General features: G+C 34.3%; 1 protein-coding gene across 3 annotated transcripts in view; it reads right to left on the bottom strand.

Moving 5' to 3' along the window:
* Positions 1-871: 871 nt before the first annotated feature.
* Positions 872-17,062, bottom strand: part of LOC101889674 (nephrin) — a 275,261-nt gene continuing 259,070 nt past the window's right edge. For all 3 annotated transcript variants that reach the window (XM_011298259.3, XM_020034642.2, XM_011298258.3), the window contains one exon: positions 872-3,334. In XM_011298259.3, coding sequence (XP_011296561.1) covers positions 2,732-3,334 — 603 coding nt within the window. In that variant the 3' untranslated portion in view covers positions 872-2,731. The remainder of the gene's footprint in view (positions 3,335-17,062) is intronic.

Here is a 17,062-nt window from a genome sequence, read left to right as displayed (position 1 = left end):
CCATATGTAGACAATATAGGTATCGCTTAGAAAATACCTATCCAACAAGTGGTCACATGACCACCGAAGGCCGGCTACTTACAACAACAACAAAATTTGAAAACTTTAGTTCGCGTAGACTGTTGAACATACCCAAAAGAGAATATCTCTGGACCCAGAAAAGGTATTAGCACAAATTGCACCATTTTGGAAAGGTAAGAGTGTCAGCTATAATCAATTTTGTTGATAAAAATCCGGGTCTAAAAAATCGTTAATTTGACTATTTCCGAACCGCTTTAAATAACCCCAAGTGACCACTTGTTGGATAGGTATATATTCATAAGCGATACCTATATTTTCTATTTTGGCTAAGTGGAGCCGGGTCTAGACCGGGCCTTGAACCCGGGCTTTCTGGTCAAAAATCTAAGGTCCCCAAGAAAAAAAAATAGTTTCCCGGAATCAAGTAAAAATACCTACTACTGGAATTTCGAAAAAACTAAGAGTTTTTACTAAACTAGAGTTAGGCCGGCCACTTTAATTTCAGGCCAAGAGCCAACGACCGGCGCACACTTTGCCGCTTTGGCGAAATTTCTTTTAGCACATGCTTGGAGCCAGGCAATGCAAGAAGAAATTAAGATTCGAAATACAAAAAAAATATATTGCCAATAAGGAAGTGTTGCCAATTTTTTTAAACTATCGATGTCGCTTCTATGCCTTACCGTAATATAGTTATTGAATTGAAGCGACAGCGATAACGACTTGCACATAACGTCGACAACGACTATAGAAACGACAACCGTAATTGGGCCGATTGTTTTGTTAGTTAACTCACCTATCGAATCTGGCAATCATAGCAGCAGTGGATGAATGAAACACATCTTTTGAGTACATCATGATAAAGTTTTTGAAAAAAATTTTAATGGACAAAATACCGAAAATTCATAATACTTATAATTACATAACTTAATTAATTACTTACATATAAAGTTTCTATGAAAACTTATTTATCTTTACACTATTGAGATAGAGAACATTAAAAACAAATAGCCTATAACAATTTACATTGCATTTCAGAAACACATTGACAAAATAACTTATACTGAATTATTCTTTGGTTATACTTATTTTAAGTTGGTTAGTTTTGTGTTTTTTGTTTTTCTTTTTCTTTGTATTGTTTTTGTTTTATGTTATTCTGTTTTGTTTTGTTTTCTTTTTCTTTTGTTTTTATTCGATTATCGATCTTTGTTCTATTCAGTTATTAATTGATACTAATCTAGCAATTATTTGTTGGCCAAAGGCAATGCCAATATTTTGTGGCTATAAACAATCAACCTTCATCATTTCATTAATTCGTTTATGTTTTTTTGTTTGTTTGTAACTCAGATATAACTGAACTTAAAATTAAAAAAAAAAAATCAGAAAATATTATTAAAAAAAATTTCAAATTTTATTGTGGAAGACTACATCAAGATTCTCGTGTTTTCTTAAATCCTGCTCCTTCAAGGGAAGAAATTAATACTAAATCGAATTGAATTGATTGAATAACGTTTTTAATAAATTACTTGAAGTTAATCTACATATACCTATATATTGATTTCAATAAAAACTCAAAATTGATTACATTAAACATTTTACTAATGTCGCTTCCAAAGACTAGAATAATAATTGGTCAATAGTTAAGTAAAGATGCAAATTAATATTATTTAAATAATAAATATAATGGAGCAGAAATACATAGTCTGTCCGGTAGAGATATTTGTGTCATAGTATAGTTACAGTTAGCTCCTTTATTGGCCGGAATAGACCCTCCTGTTTCGATGTGAAGAGAATAAAAAGTTTCGTGAAAGATTGACAAAAATATTTATTTAAAAAAGGGAACAATGTGAGAACTAATATAGCAGGATGGAAGTTGATCCGGTGGTGAAGAATTGATATGAATAAAACTTCTGGTACCCTACAGATATTATTTTCACTCTGAAAATTCTCTCACATGCATTCAAGATATTGTGATCGTCTGAATTTGTATAAGAAGCAAATAATTCTTTTTGTGGACAAATAGAGGACCGAATGGCCAATGAATACATCGCAATCGAACATCATAACAAAATGGGCCAATGTTAATTTTAAATTTTGTGTCTGAGGTGTCATTCGTTGTTATTTCAGTTCTGTGTATGTTTTTTTTCTTCTTTATTTTTTTCTGTCGTTTTTGGCTTTGCTCCTAGGCTACACAATGACACTTTTCACTTGAAAGAAAGTAAAGTTCTTCGAAGAGATTTTTTTTGAACAAAGTCTCCTTTGCACCCATAACCTCACGTTTTTTCCAATGAAAAATGAAAATTGTCAAGCATGCCTTAGAAGTGTGTGATTCAGATCTCATCACCTCACTTCCGGTTTGAATTAGTGGATTGACGAAAGTGTTATCGAATCTGTTTTGCTTGTGTTTGTCATTAAATATCGCAACAGTCACAAACACTATTCTCACTACGTGTGTTTGTCTGTATTCGCAAACATCGTGTTTGTTGCACGTGTATGCGTGACTAAATAGATGCTGCTGTACTAAGAGTATTGTTGTATGTCCTTAAGCCTAGTTTTGACTTATACTTATCCAAAGGGGTAAGGAGAAGAAGAGAAAGAAATTCATGTCTCGTATTTAGTAGCGGGTTGTTTGTGGTAGTGGTGGTGGTGGTGTTGTTGTTGTCGTTGCTCTGTCCGTTATAACTGTCAACATTGCCCCATGTGAGGCATCCTACAGCTATACAAGATGTCCATCGGCATCCGTAAATGCAACTGTGGCACCACCGGCATTGAACGTTGTCAGACTATGTGGATTTGCAGGATCGTAGGCCGCACTGGCGGTCATTAACAGGTTATTACTAATCCCAACCGAACTGGGTATGTTCAGCACTTGCAGACTGCCGGGTGGCGCGGCCACAGCCATCATGCCCGGCCCTATTAGCGAGGATTGCTGTTGTAGCTGATGCTGCTGCTTGTTTCGATTGGGGTCTTTCAGTATGCTTTGTGGTTGCTTAGGCGTAGAACTGGGCACTGACATCAAACTTCCATTGCCCACACTCGATGTGGTGGTCATCGTTGACGAGGTAGATGATATATTTAGTGGATGCAAGTCGTGCATCATATGTACACTGCCCATGTTGGAGGTGGTGTGATGGGTGACATCTGGCGGTGGTACATGTGAAACTCCTTTCAAAATGCCACGCCTCAATGTGCCACTTCCCCCATTCCCCATGGATGGAGCTGCCGCCAATATTGTACCGCTTATCATAGAGGCCTGCGATGCTGGTTGCAAGTGAGCCATTGGCATAGGTTGGGTGAAGTCTATTTGAGCGGCATAATCCTAAAAAAGAACAATGAAGAAAAAAAAACAAGAGATATAAATTAGTATCTTAATTAAAAACAAACAATGGAGAGCATGCGGAACAAATATTCAATGCATGTCCGAAGATGTCCTTGTAAATTATGTTTTATTTGGTCAAACTTCTCTCTAAGCGCAATTGTTTTCCCAGCCAACAACAAAAGGAACAAATTGTCAAAAAACGCGCTCTCTTCACCGCACACACACACACTCACACAATTGTTCATGTTGATTTGTATGGTTGTTGTTGTGTCGTCCTTCATAACAATTCATCCCAAAGTCTTTTTATGTCTGTTATTTTCTTAGAAAATGCTTATATAAACCGACATTTTAATGGGAAAACTTTTGCCTGCGCTGAGTTTTTTTCCTACTGCTGTTGCTCATGTCTTGGTGTGCGTGTATGTGTGTTAGCGAATATCCAACAAAAAAATCTGAAGAAAAAACCAAGCTGATAAAAGTGAAAGACAAACAAAAGAACTAGATTGTCATATCAAGTTTTTGCCACAACCTCTAAATACGTAGTTTTTTTTGTCGTTCGGGGATAGGAACGATGGAAAAGTTAGTTGCTTTATCCTGCTTTAAATTCACATTCCATTTTTCGACAAAGTCGAAAAAGGTATGAATGTTGTAACAGATTAAGTGTTCGTTTTCGAGAGCGATAGAGGGAGAAAGCGAGAGAGAGAGAGAGAGAGAGCGAGTTGATGCAAAACAGTCAATTTCTTTTTTCGGCATGTCCTGTAGTCATGTCGCAAACTATTTCTATGATAAACTATGTCAGAGTTTTTATTTTCTATGCGAAAGAGGCGAAAATGGAGGATATACAATATGCTTTTGTCAAGCCAGAAAGATGGTTGAAACTTTAAGTTTACATAGCATCTCAATGTTGTGATAATCATGTCCAGCATTGTTTCTTTAATTTCGTAGATCATTTGAATTTTGAGTGGCACAAACTAAATGCTGATATTGATATTTTTCAAATAAACATTCAAAAGAACAAATAGGTTAACGGCTACCCATAATAAAAACTATTAAAAATGGGTTCCTTTTTTTAATTTAAGTCAGCAATAACAGAAGTATTTTCCGCGTTCGATTCAACTGTTCCAAACTTTCTGAGCTTAACCAATCCTACTCACCAGTATTAAGCATAGACATACTGAAATGGGCGAAGAAGAACTAAGAAATTTGATTAATACGGAACTAATAAATTTTTACGAAAAATAAATGTTAGGGCGAAAAAGAGGGGCGAAATATTCGAAACAATGTTTGAGGGCTCCACACATTTTGGAATTTATATGGGCCTAACACTCGAGTATTATCTGTTATAATAATTTTAGTCTGTCGTTAAAAATTATTTTCAAATTACACACATCACAATATTTTTATTAACCCAAGTTATAGTGTGAAGATGGAATATGTCGGTGCACTCCTTCTGTTACCTCCCCCACAAAGGGTCAAAATTTTGAATAACAAAAACGATTATAAAATCGGAAATAAGCATCCGGTTCTCTTCATATTTCACACATTCCATTATTTGTACTAACACAAGATCTGCTGTGAAGATGGTGATGGCACCTCTCCCACAAAGGGTCAGAATTTTTTTCTCATTGGACCAAATCCGGTTCAGGATATTTGGAGGTGACATAGGAATGTCCGCTCGTCTGTCTGGCTGGTGATCGAGTTCGGAGATGGGCAAGATCGGTCCACTACATCTGGTACCTCTCACACAGAAGGTCAACATTTTTATAAAAAATAATTTACCGCATAGAAAAATGAAGCCTCATCCAATTTTATGCAAACGTTGCGAATCCTAATATTTATATCAACGTTGGAACAATTGGGAAGTTGAACAATACCGGGCCACTCCTTTTGGTAACGGGACAAAATTTTGAATTATTATAACCCTCATAAAATGTAGTGGAATTCTCTAATTCATTTGTTGAGTTACAGACAAAAGTCGGTACAATTAAAATGCTTACAATTTCGGTAATTAACGAAATTTAGTCACTAAGACCTACAGATATATATCAATATTGTCAAACTTAACTTCTTTTATTTCAAAATTTTTGGTTTCGAAGTTATCAATTTATGTGTTTGTTTTCTCTTTCGAGACGAGCTTAATGATCAGAAATTTGCAGTGAAAAGGAAAGCCAGATAGACACTATCACACACTCACCACTATGCGACGCGTTTCGCCGTTGGTTAAGCGGCTCATCAGGCATATTTGGTGTGGATGATGGCTTACAAGGGCCGTTTCTCTGGAAAGTAGTATATATTTCGAACATATTGCAAATTAGCATATGCGAATTATACACTAGAAACTCTCCAGGTTCGACTCAAGTTCTATTGGCAGATCTTTTTCACATTTATGTCTGTAACTCAAAAATGAGTTAGAAAATTGCACTACTGATGTGAATATGGAATTTATCGGCTCACACCGTCTCGTATAGTCTCAATCGGGCAAAACCGACTGATATTTTATTAACTTTTTTAATATGGGGTGATAATTTATAACGGTTTTCAGTTTCCTGAAGACGCTGGAAAAATTCAATACCGTTAGAACAAGAACCCGTTTCAACGTGTGTGACTGTGCCGAGATATGATATTTAGCTCAAGAAAGGCATAATATCGTTAGAAAATAATTTTAAAATCACTGAGTTCGGGTGCCTTTATACGGACCAAAATGATTACCACAACTGCCAATTGTTCTATTTTTACCATCACTTTCGCTGATAAACGTTTCTTAAGACCTTAAAGTAAATGAGGCTAAACCGTTATAAGGACGACTCCCATTGGATAAATATCTTGGAAATGACAACAATTTAATACTGTAAGTTATAATTGTTGTATGTATATATGACAATGACAATAATTGAATTTCCGTCCCAACTTCCGATATTTGTATATAAAAACTTCTTTTTAATATTTTTAAACTTCGATTTAAGCAAGTTGACGTATGAACCCAGTTATAAATTTTAAATTAAATTGTTAAAAATAAATCGAAAAAGAGATTGGAAAATAAACAACGGTCCATAGCACTGCAGGCTGTGTATGTGTACAGCCACACCCACACTAATGAAAATACGCGCTTTTGTCGCTATTTTTTGACATTCCATTGGTCACAATGTACCTGGACATTGAGTTGCCTATATGGCCACATGACCGTTGGCTATGATTACGACTTACGTAAAGCTGGTGTCGAAAGCATCCCAACCATCATCATTGCCATCGAGGAAAATACCTCAGCCAACCCCATTGGAATGCACCCTCCAAGCGGCAGTTCAAATTTGGACAGAAAAAAATTCAACAACAAAACAAAAAGCTTAATGCCCATAAGCCGGAAAATGTTATGCAGTCAAGAGTAAAGTTTCTGATCCAGCCACTATTGGACTTAAACCCCAAAAGTTGATAAGGCACAACTGTAAGAATGAGCGCGCGTGTGTGTGTGGGTTACTTTATAGATTATACATGCATTGTACCCTGTACTCGTATAGAAAAACGCATTCTCGTGATTTTTTGTTTTTTTTGCATAAAAATCCATATTGCTGTAGTGTAAAAGTGCACCACCGCATTAAACATATGCCACAGCACGAGACAGATAACAAAAAAATTAAACATACCTATATGTGTGCATATCCATAAATACATACACACACACACACATGTAGAGGTTGGCTGCTGTTTGTTCACTAATCTGGGCAATTAATGATGATTTCATTCACTCTCTGGGGAACAGGAAATTGAAATAGTTTTTCACATTTTCCTTTTTTGCTGTCGGTTGGCCACGTAACACAACCTTTAATCAAATGCAAGCGAATCGACAAAACACACAACCCTTTGATTTTTTAAACTTTAATAAAAATATAAAGCCAATGGGATATTTCATTATTATTTTGCAAATAAAGGATGCTGATTATTGACATTAAACCGGGTTTAATTTTACCAAAAGCAAACATCTGTTTCGTGATGAGAGAGAGAGAGAGGGTCGGTTAAAGTTAAAGTTAAATAAAAATATGGCAGAGATATTTAATATCAAATCGGATAAAACGAATATATGGGAACTATATCTGGACCGATTTTCATCAAATTTGAGATACATCTACATACATGGTGCCCGACAAAGAAGAAGCATTACAAAAATATATATGGGAGCTAAAAAATAAATAACTTCCTATAGATTTATACGGCGTACGGAATAACAACATTAAAGCTTGTTAGCTATTTTGAGGAAAATTTTATAATTTGCGTAAATGCATACTTCAATTTTGTTTGTTATTGGAATAGGAAATATTTATACTTAATATTTACGAAGTGCTCCTGATACTGATATCTAACATCCTAGCACAAATTGTTTGACAATATTGTCCCCATATTACGGTTTCCTTCCGAAATTCGGAATTTTAAGGAATTTGAAAATATTCTCCCCTCCAATTTGTATTTAGCAGAAAATACTTTTACAAATAATTCGGAATATGTCCTATTTTCCAATACTCGCTTGCCTTGGTGATGGATGCATGGTTCTTAAAGTTCGTCCTAAAGCCTGTTTACTTGTTGGCATGTATTAGTTTGTCTACGGCGAGTTTCGAACTTTCAACCATTGAATCGTACATATACATTCTGTATCACCGCTTCTAATTAATATATAACCTCAACTATTGTTTTTTATTGGCAACTGACTGACATTTTAAGATAACACCCTGCATCGTATTGTTTCATTTCAGTTCAGTGCAATATGCCGATCGACTTTATTACAGTGTGTAGACCTAAACCCAAAGGAATCTACAACGGCTCGACTGCCTTATTACTTGTAGCTTTGCCATTTGGATAGAGCAATAGTGTCTAATAATTTCTTCGTCAAATACAATTGCCAGCTGGTAAATTTTATTAGCCCTAGATGGGGGATATACCTATTTATATGACTTTAACAGGTTTAACCTCTGCAATGATGTCGAGTTGGATTTTTTCTTGTTTATTTTCATTTCACTGGATGTTCTTTTATATTCTTTCCAGAAATAGTTTTCAAAGAATTTCAATTGTGTTTTACTTTTTTTAGTTTCTTTTTTTTTTCTTTGCTTCAACCGAATGATCGCAATATGCTGTGCCGGCAAAAAAAAGCAAGTCCATGTGGTTTATTTTTCTCAACTTCATAGTCACTCCCCAAATGTTGTTGGCCCTGTTGCTATTGTGAGCATAAACTTCATGTCATCGTTTAATGTTGTTCAGTTTTATAAATGTTGCCATTTTAATACACCAGCGGAGGCAACATGGCAAACATGGGCTTTAACGAAAACAGCAGCAGGCAACAACATAAAAAAAAAAACGGAGAAAGGGAGCAACATAAAACATTATGAAACACAGACTGTGGCTTCCGAATGAGTGCAACTCGATTGCCATTTGCTGCATCTGCTCCGTATTAAACCAGGAATGGGGTGGGTTGCAGAAGATGCAGATTGTGAAGCGGAATATTTGCCACTGCTCTATTGTGTGGCTTGGTGTAGACGTAGCTATAACTGTAATGGTAGTGGTGGCAGGCAGGCGACTAAAACAGTTGCATGCCTGAAGTTGTAAATATGTCGTTCCAAAGAGAAGTAGCGAATGGATGCAAACAAAGAAATGCAGGTCTATGGAATGGTTTGAGTAAGTTACTCATTGTCGAAGGAAACGGAAGGTGTGGTTGATTCGTATGCCAGTCGGTGCTAACAAATGTTGTTTAATTTTTCACTTGTTTTCTTCCATGCTCAAGTATTGGCCGTCGAGCTACCAATGTTGGAGGCGCATGCTAATGCACCTGCCGCAACAGTTTCACGATATGCTCTTGTTGTTGTTCTTTTTGCAAGATTACAGCCGAGTTGCTGGCATTTGTGATATCAAGCGTGACCAGAATCGTCGATTATTGTCAGAGGTGCCTTACATCTGACACTGACTCGATTTGTAACATTGACAAATAAAATTCACATCGCTTTTGCCGTCTGCTTTCTTAAATACATTCATATCTGTTGAACATTTCACTTGCAAAGAAGAGATATGCTAAGGATATAGATGTAATGTCGAAAGGAGCGATGTGGAGTAGGAATCGAAGGAAATATCCCGACTGAAATGTTTCGTTGACTGTTGAAAGCAATGTTGGGGAGTAGACATTTTAGACACCCTCTTCGACTCCCGGGAAATCGTAATTATTTGATATTTTTGGGATATATGTTTTCCACAATCGAGTAAACGGAGCTCTGGATTGGAATTTAATGCATAAAATCCTGAGATGAGTTCTAAGAAGATTTATCTACAACAATTGCACAGTGGTTGTGTTAAAGGGCAAAAAAATCATGTTTTCGTCTCATGGCTTAAAGAAAGCAAATAGCTTCCAAATCTTGGCCATGTCTGTATATTTCGTCCAGCTGTATTTCTCTGAGACCTTAACTACTTACGTGTTTGAATTGAGTTAAAATTAAAAAAGTATTCAATATAAACAAGTAAGCAACGGCTACAGTCGAGCGGGGCCGACCGTTGAATACCCTACAACACTATAATAAACCATACAGTTTATATAGGCGAGATACTCGAAAGAATTCCACAAGATATTGTGACAAATAATAAAAGAAAACCATCAGGTTTCGTTCTCTAATTTTCGAATAATAGCAACTTAAACTAATATGCTAATTTTAAATTTATTGGTAGATGTTGCACGTAAATGGTCTTCCTAGATCTGGAACCAATATTTCCCAAAGACCCATAATCTCTCAGAAGTGGCAAAAGATTAACATTTATTATTGGTTTTTGACTGAAACGCATCTATATGAGATACAGCCATTTGACTATATTCTTCAACTAAATCAGCGTTAAATAGTCAGAAGTGCGTCTTTCCTGTATTTGTGAATTCTCCAATAAGTCACTGTAATGGACATTTTCGTATTTTGTCTATAAAAGTTGGCAAACTCCTTCACACATTGAATATTTTTGGATGGCCATCCAAAACTGCTTGGCTTTTGCAATGTCCGGTAACCCCCATTCAAATGTGCGTGAGGATCGGGCGATAATTACGACCTGCTGACAATTTTGCAGTTTTTGGTCCATTTCAACCCCTAAATATATGGCGATCATCTCCAAAAAGAATAGGCTTTTATTCTGACCCTCATCTTATCCCCATGCAAAATTTCGTAAGCATCGGGCCATAAATGCGATCTGTATATGATATCCTGATATCCTAACTACTTAGTTTTGTTAGCTGTAGAAATATTACCAAATGTTTAATTCAAAATGAAAATATGCCAAAAATATGACAAAATGGAAAAAATATGAGAAAATTTTACGAAATCAACATTTTCATCTTTAGAGAGATATTTTTATGCGATTTTTTTAGACGTTTTTCTTTCCTGCCAAGAGATCATTCTGAATTAATGAGAACTGTCGAAATCAGTTCAGCCGTTCTCGACATATAAGAGATTTTTCAAGCATATCTTCTTTGATAAACATATATATCGCACATATTTTGCTATATATCCGTTTTGTTGGATGTTAATATCAATGTAAAGATCAGAAGTAACCTTGTCATGGCTTTGTGATTTCGCCGGGATTTAAAATATTCGCGGTTTAATGAAAAATTTTGAATTTTTTCAACAAAAAAGATATGGTCTATTTTACCCGCTAAATATTATCCGATGACCACCCAAATGGGTAGGCTTCTTCCCCGCCCTAAGCTCTAGCTACATGCGAAGTTCCGCGTCGATTGGTCTATAATTGCGACCTGTAGAGCAAGTGCAAAATCAGGAATTTTTTCAGTTTTTGGTCCATTTCAACCCCTAAATATTATGCGATCATCACCAAAAGAAATAGGGTTCTATTCTGACCCTAGCCCCACCTCCATTTTAAATTTTGTGAAGATCGGACCATAATTGCGACCTGTAGAGTGATTACAAATTAACATGGACAGACGGACAGACGGACAGACGGACAGACGGACGGACGGACATACATAGCTAGATCGACTCAGCTCGGCGAGATAGGAAGATCCATATATACTTTCCTATGTGGGAAATCAATATTTCGTGGTGTTACATAATTTTTGGCCCAATCAAACTTATAATACCCCCAACACATAGTGTTGTAGGGTATAAAAACAATTTGTATGACTAGGCACTTTTAACCAATTTTGACTTAGTATACTTTTGAAAATCAGTTGTAGAAATCTTCATGTTTTTAAAAAGACTTTAAAATGACTGCAAATCACAATTTAACGACTATTTTAATGCAAAGAATTTCTATAAGAGTTCATGAGAATTATAGCCATTTTTTCATAACAATACATTATCCATCAGTGCCTAATCTTATATGTGTACAGGATTTTCAGAGGCTACAACATGAGAGAAATATTTCATTTACAACAGAGGAATAAAAAATATTATTAAACATTGTCAAATTCGAGTCCTATTTTATACAAATAAGACTCTGACTTCAGCAAATTTTTCCAACTTCATTTCTAACTTCCCAGTGGGGTGGAAATTGTTTAATTTCGCCGTCATAAAAATGAACATCCAATATGGTAAATTCGCAAAAACCACCAAATTGAATTAAAAAGTCTTATAAAATTTCTCTCATATGATATGAAATATGATTTTTAGTTTACAATCTTGGTTTTTTATTTTAGACCCAAGGTTTATAAGAAAAAATTCTTCATGACACATCGTATTTTATGATTTTGACAACAGTCTGTCAATGAGTTACAGATGATTTTCATGTTTTTCAAGTAAATTTTTTCAACATTTTTGGTGTGTTTTCGAAATTTACGCTAATTTTTACAAATCTGAATAATGTTTATTGTTATAGAGATAAGGATATCAAAATTTTTAAAAATAAGAAAATTTTAGGTTGCTTTTTCCATATCATAAACAATATATTACAATGTGTGGATAGGGAATATCCTGTTTTTAAAATATTCTCCTTTTTATTCCAACTGGCATTCTTCTGAATAGTTCTAGGGATAGTTCATGTATTATTCTTAACAATTCGAGTCAAACATATAAGAATTATTTTCAGTCAGCTCTAAGTAATTCGTAATTCTAAGGCCTATGAAACAATCCAGCATGATACCGACGATATAATAAATGATATAATTGCACTTAATTCCAAATTAGAAGATATCCAATCCTTCGTAACCTATTTTAAAATATTCTACAGTATTTCACATATTTTTCCATCTTTAATTTATGTGGATGCTATTTAATTTAAAAAATTCTGATATCTTCGAATGTCAACTCTCTTCCCCTGTCAGGAGAGTACTGTTCTGTTCTATTTTAAAGATCCTCTGATACATGCGAATCCAGTACCGGAAAAAGCATACTCTATATGCTAAAAAGAATGTTGGACATCAAATGTCTTTTGCGAATGTATCGCTCATGTGTCAAGCGTAAATCAAACAAACCTCTTTCTGTACTGCCGTCGATATTCTCTGGCCCTTGTATCTGCTACAGCAAGTGAAGAAACGTAAATTTAAAACTGTCATGGAAACATGCTATGGCACAAGTTAATCAAGTTGTTTGCTGAGCACAAAAATATTGGAAAACTCTTAAAAGTCAATGTCACATCGAAGTAATTATCCAGAAAGTTACTCGCACCTCACATGGTTTCGACACAACTGACACTATCTTCACACACACACATTTTTTACACATTCACCAGCAGCGAAAAGAAGGGAGAAAGTTAAGTTTGGATGATGTAATTCTCGTGTCTTTACGACTGTCCTAATTGTAATGGAAATGATGTCAATCTGTAATGGCCGCTTGGGATGCCACAAAAAGGACGCCAGTAACCCAATTGCGTGGTTATACAATAAATATTCCAAGGATATATCGAATAAGTCAAGGTTGGTAATACTTAGAATATTGGAATATTTATATTTTTGTTAAAAGATATTTCAAAACACGAAACTACAAATAAAGTTTTCATGTTCTTTTTTAATTCCTTAATATTTGTACGGGTTGTTATTATTCCCTGAACCCCTCTGTGGAGAGGGGACCATAAAGTATTGAAAAATGTTTGAATATCCAACTTTGTTTATACATGAATTTCTTAAAGAACGGTGAAATAACACTACTAATTTTGTCGTTATAGTTGCATTTTTTTAGTAAGAAATATTAAGGCATGGTCCAAAACGCTAACAATTGTGGAGAATACGAGTATAGGTGCATGTCTATGCTAAGTAGCAGATATACTTTGACAAAGAACTTAATTAGGAAAGAAATTATGATTATTTTTACAAATAGCTGTATATAAATTAAAAAAAACTGTCTTTTTATACAATTTATTTTGCTCAGATTTTTAATTGGGGCACGATAGTTCTCAAGGCAGTAATGGATTTAGACCAAACTTGGCACATTTGTTTCAAACTCAAATCGAGCCTCCCCAACAAAGGGTTTAACAAAATAAGAAACACTTATAAATTAAACGGAATTTAAAATTTATTTCCAACTTAGCACATCGCAACGCAAAAAAAAAACGCAAAGGATTAAAATTTTGAAAAATCATAATAATAATAAAATTTGTCGCTGATTTTCTTCGGACCTCACATATCTCTATATTTCTGGCAATATTAAATCTGGCGAAGAGATGGGATGAGATTGGTCTACAATTTTTGGTACACCCTCATAAATGAAAACAAAATTGGTAAAATTACAAATCAAATATAAAAACTTCGGAGTCCACAATTCTTAGTTGACAAATAGACACCAGAAATGTGTAACTCTAATATACAGTTGTTTGTTTATATCACATTTACGAATGCTGACTAGAATCGACAAACCGAAATATTTTTCTTAGAAATGGGATTCTGTAGATAATTACTGGAATTCAAATAGTTATCTCAGCCAAAAACTTTCGCGTTGTCCGGTGGTAAATCCACGATTAAAATCATTGGAACACGATTTTCACAATTTCAACTCCGCTTTTCATTCTAGAATTCACAAAATAATATAATATAAAATTCGCACTCATTTATCATTTTAAACCACAAAATAAGTTGGGAAGATAAGATTCACATATTCCCTGCACATGTCCAATTCTGCGGCCTTGATAACCTATTATATTTCGATTGTAGTATCTTTCCATTGAATTGAATTTTGATGTTCTCAAACCTTCCCATTCTTTGCATAGTTGAAAATATATACTCGTATATGACAAACAAATATATTAATTGATATATTGTATTTTCAATTATAATTTTATTTCATTAATAATAGAATAGTGTTTTTTTTGCCGGTTTGTCTATTGCTCTAGTTATTGAATTCGGATGCCACGTTAGTCGTTTCTATAACAAATTAAAATTCAATATAAAACACGTCATAAAAATTCAATAAAATCACAATAAACAACAGTTTTGATGAGTGTTCAAGTAAATGGGTCGCCATAAAAATTTAATTTTATCCGATTGCAGTTACACTCACGTGTGTCTGTCTGTAGATGTACAAAAGTAGATAAACGTTAGCATATGTTTGTGCATACATATGTTTGGTTAAAATTTCAATATTAATTCAATAGAAAAATAGGCAATTTAATTAAACAAATAATGTGTTTTCATTTTAATTAATTATCGAATAGAAAGGGAATTGTAGCGTAGAGAAATGTTTTATGAAATACTTTTATTAATTATTTTTTTATTTTTTTTTTTTGGAAATTATTCCTACATAAATTAGGTATAAATTTTAGGAGACAATCGGAATACTTTTCTGGTCGTTCCAAGACACAGCTCTAACTCATTCATTTTTAAACCTATGGCCATGGTTGCGTATGAGCAATTGTGACTCATACGTGTGTTGTATTGTGTATCATATCAGAGTGTAAATAGTTTGAGTGCCCCCCTATGGTCATATTTAAATGCTGATGAAACAAATATTTGCCATTTAATTTCGATTGATTTGTTTTTGATGTTATTTTGCCGATTTTTAAAATTTTCTCAATCACTCACTATGCATGCATATACATTCATACACCTACATGCCTATGTATATATTAATGCTATCTCCAGCCAGGCATATCTGCATATTTGTTCATTGTATGTAAATATTTACAATAATTTCAGACAAATGTATGAATCGATGCATGAATGGCGACAAAACTCCAACATTCACAAAGCACAGAATTGGGACAAATTACTATTTGTGTGCGAGCTTGCGACCGGACACAAAAAGAAGGCGAATGTGGCTAGCTGCTATTGTGGGAGGCGTTGACAAGACTAATAAATGTTGGCCCTGTCCTATCAGCATAAAAAGTGACAATAACTCTGTAAAGTGTCAAAATATTTCATTTCATTAGTCTTGCTGCCCAAGTGGACTGCTTAACATATATGTGTGTAAACATTTATGACGTTGATGTTCGATGGGTAAGTGCTAAAGTTGCTAATTTTTTGTGGTGTTAATTTTGGCATATGTAAATGGCTTTTTGAAACCCCTGTGAGTAATTTCTTTCAAAGGACAGATTTGGACAAAGGATTTCCTCTTTTAAATTTCCATTTATTATTATCTCTCAGAAACCTGGCTGATAGATGCAAATTTTTGTTTTATAGTCGTGATTCAGTGATTATTAAAATTAATACACTTGGTTGTTTTGTTGAAATTCTTTAGCTATTGTCCATTGTACGAAAATTAAGGGGGAAAATAAAACCTCTTCTTAAATACTTTTTTTTTTCTTTTGGAGTATCTATTCTGTAAAGCTTGAATATATGCGTTTGTATTGTTTTGAAAAGAAAACAGTTTAAAAATATTTCGAGTACAAATATAAAAAATTCATATTTTGAACAAATATTGAAAACAATTTTTGGATAAAAATTTCTTTTCCACCGTTTTTGTGTTCAATTTTTTGGAAAACCCCCAAAAATTCAATTCATGTACTGTTTTTGTCATGTTTTTCCGCAATTTAAAAAGAAAAACAGTAAATAAAGGCTTAAAGTCGGGCGGGGCCGACTTTATGATACCCTACACCACTTTACATATTTTGTAGAGCTTCACATAAAAAATAAAAGTTTTTATGGGTAATTTGTGAGAATTAAATCATACCAACTATGATTATAGTTTTATTTTAAGGTCCAAAAGACCAAATCTGCCGAGGCATTTGTGTTTTTTCAATTCGGGCTTTTGTTAAACATTTGGTGCACAGTTTACTTAAAATCAAATAATAATATATAGGAGCTATATCCAAATCTGAACTAATCTCGATAACATTTGGCCTAGGTATTTCTATGCTGAATTTAATATGTTTCCCAGAATATCATTGTTAGGAAGTGGATATTACGGCTGTGTAGAACAAATATAGCGAATCGGATAAACAATGTATAGCTGTATCTGAACCGATTTTCACCAAATTTTACACTCACTTTGGTCGTAAGTGCCAAACTTCATCACATTGGGCTAATATTACACGTTTGGTGCACAATAAAAGACAAATCTGACGAAGTTATATATAGGAGCGATATCTAAATTTTGATCGATTATCTCCAATTTCAATAGGGTTCGTTCTTGGGTCAAAAAAATAATTTTTGCAAAATTTCATCTCGATCGGGCAATAAATGCGACCTGTATTTTGTTTACAAAAATACATGGACAGATGGACGGACGGAGGAACGGACGAACGGACATGCATTAATCTAATCAGAATGTGATTCTGTGCAAATCATCAAAAGGAACTATCGGTATATCTCGTTTCCTTTTGCCTGCTACAAACAAATGCAAAAAG

Source organism: Musca domestica, unplaced genomic scaffold (assembly GCF_030504385.1).
Source record: "Musca domestica strain aabys unplaced genomic scaffold, Musca_domestica.polishedcontigs.V.1.1 31, whole genome shotgun sequence".
NCBI lineage: Eukaryota > Metazoa > Arthropoda > Insecta > Diptera > Muscidae > Musca > Musca domestica.
The sequence above is the reverse complement of the archived record's forward strand: the minus strand, read 5'-3'. Positions and strand labels throughout refer to the sequence as shown.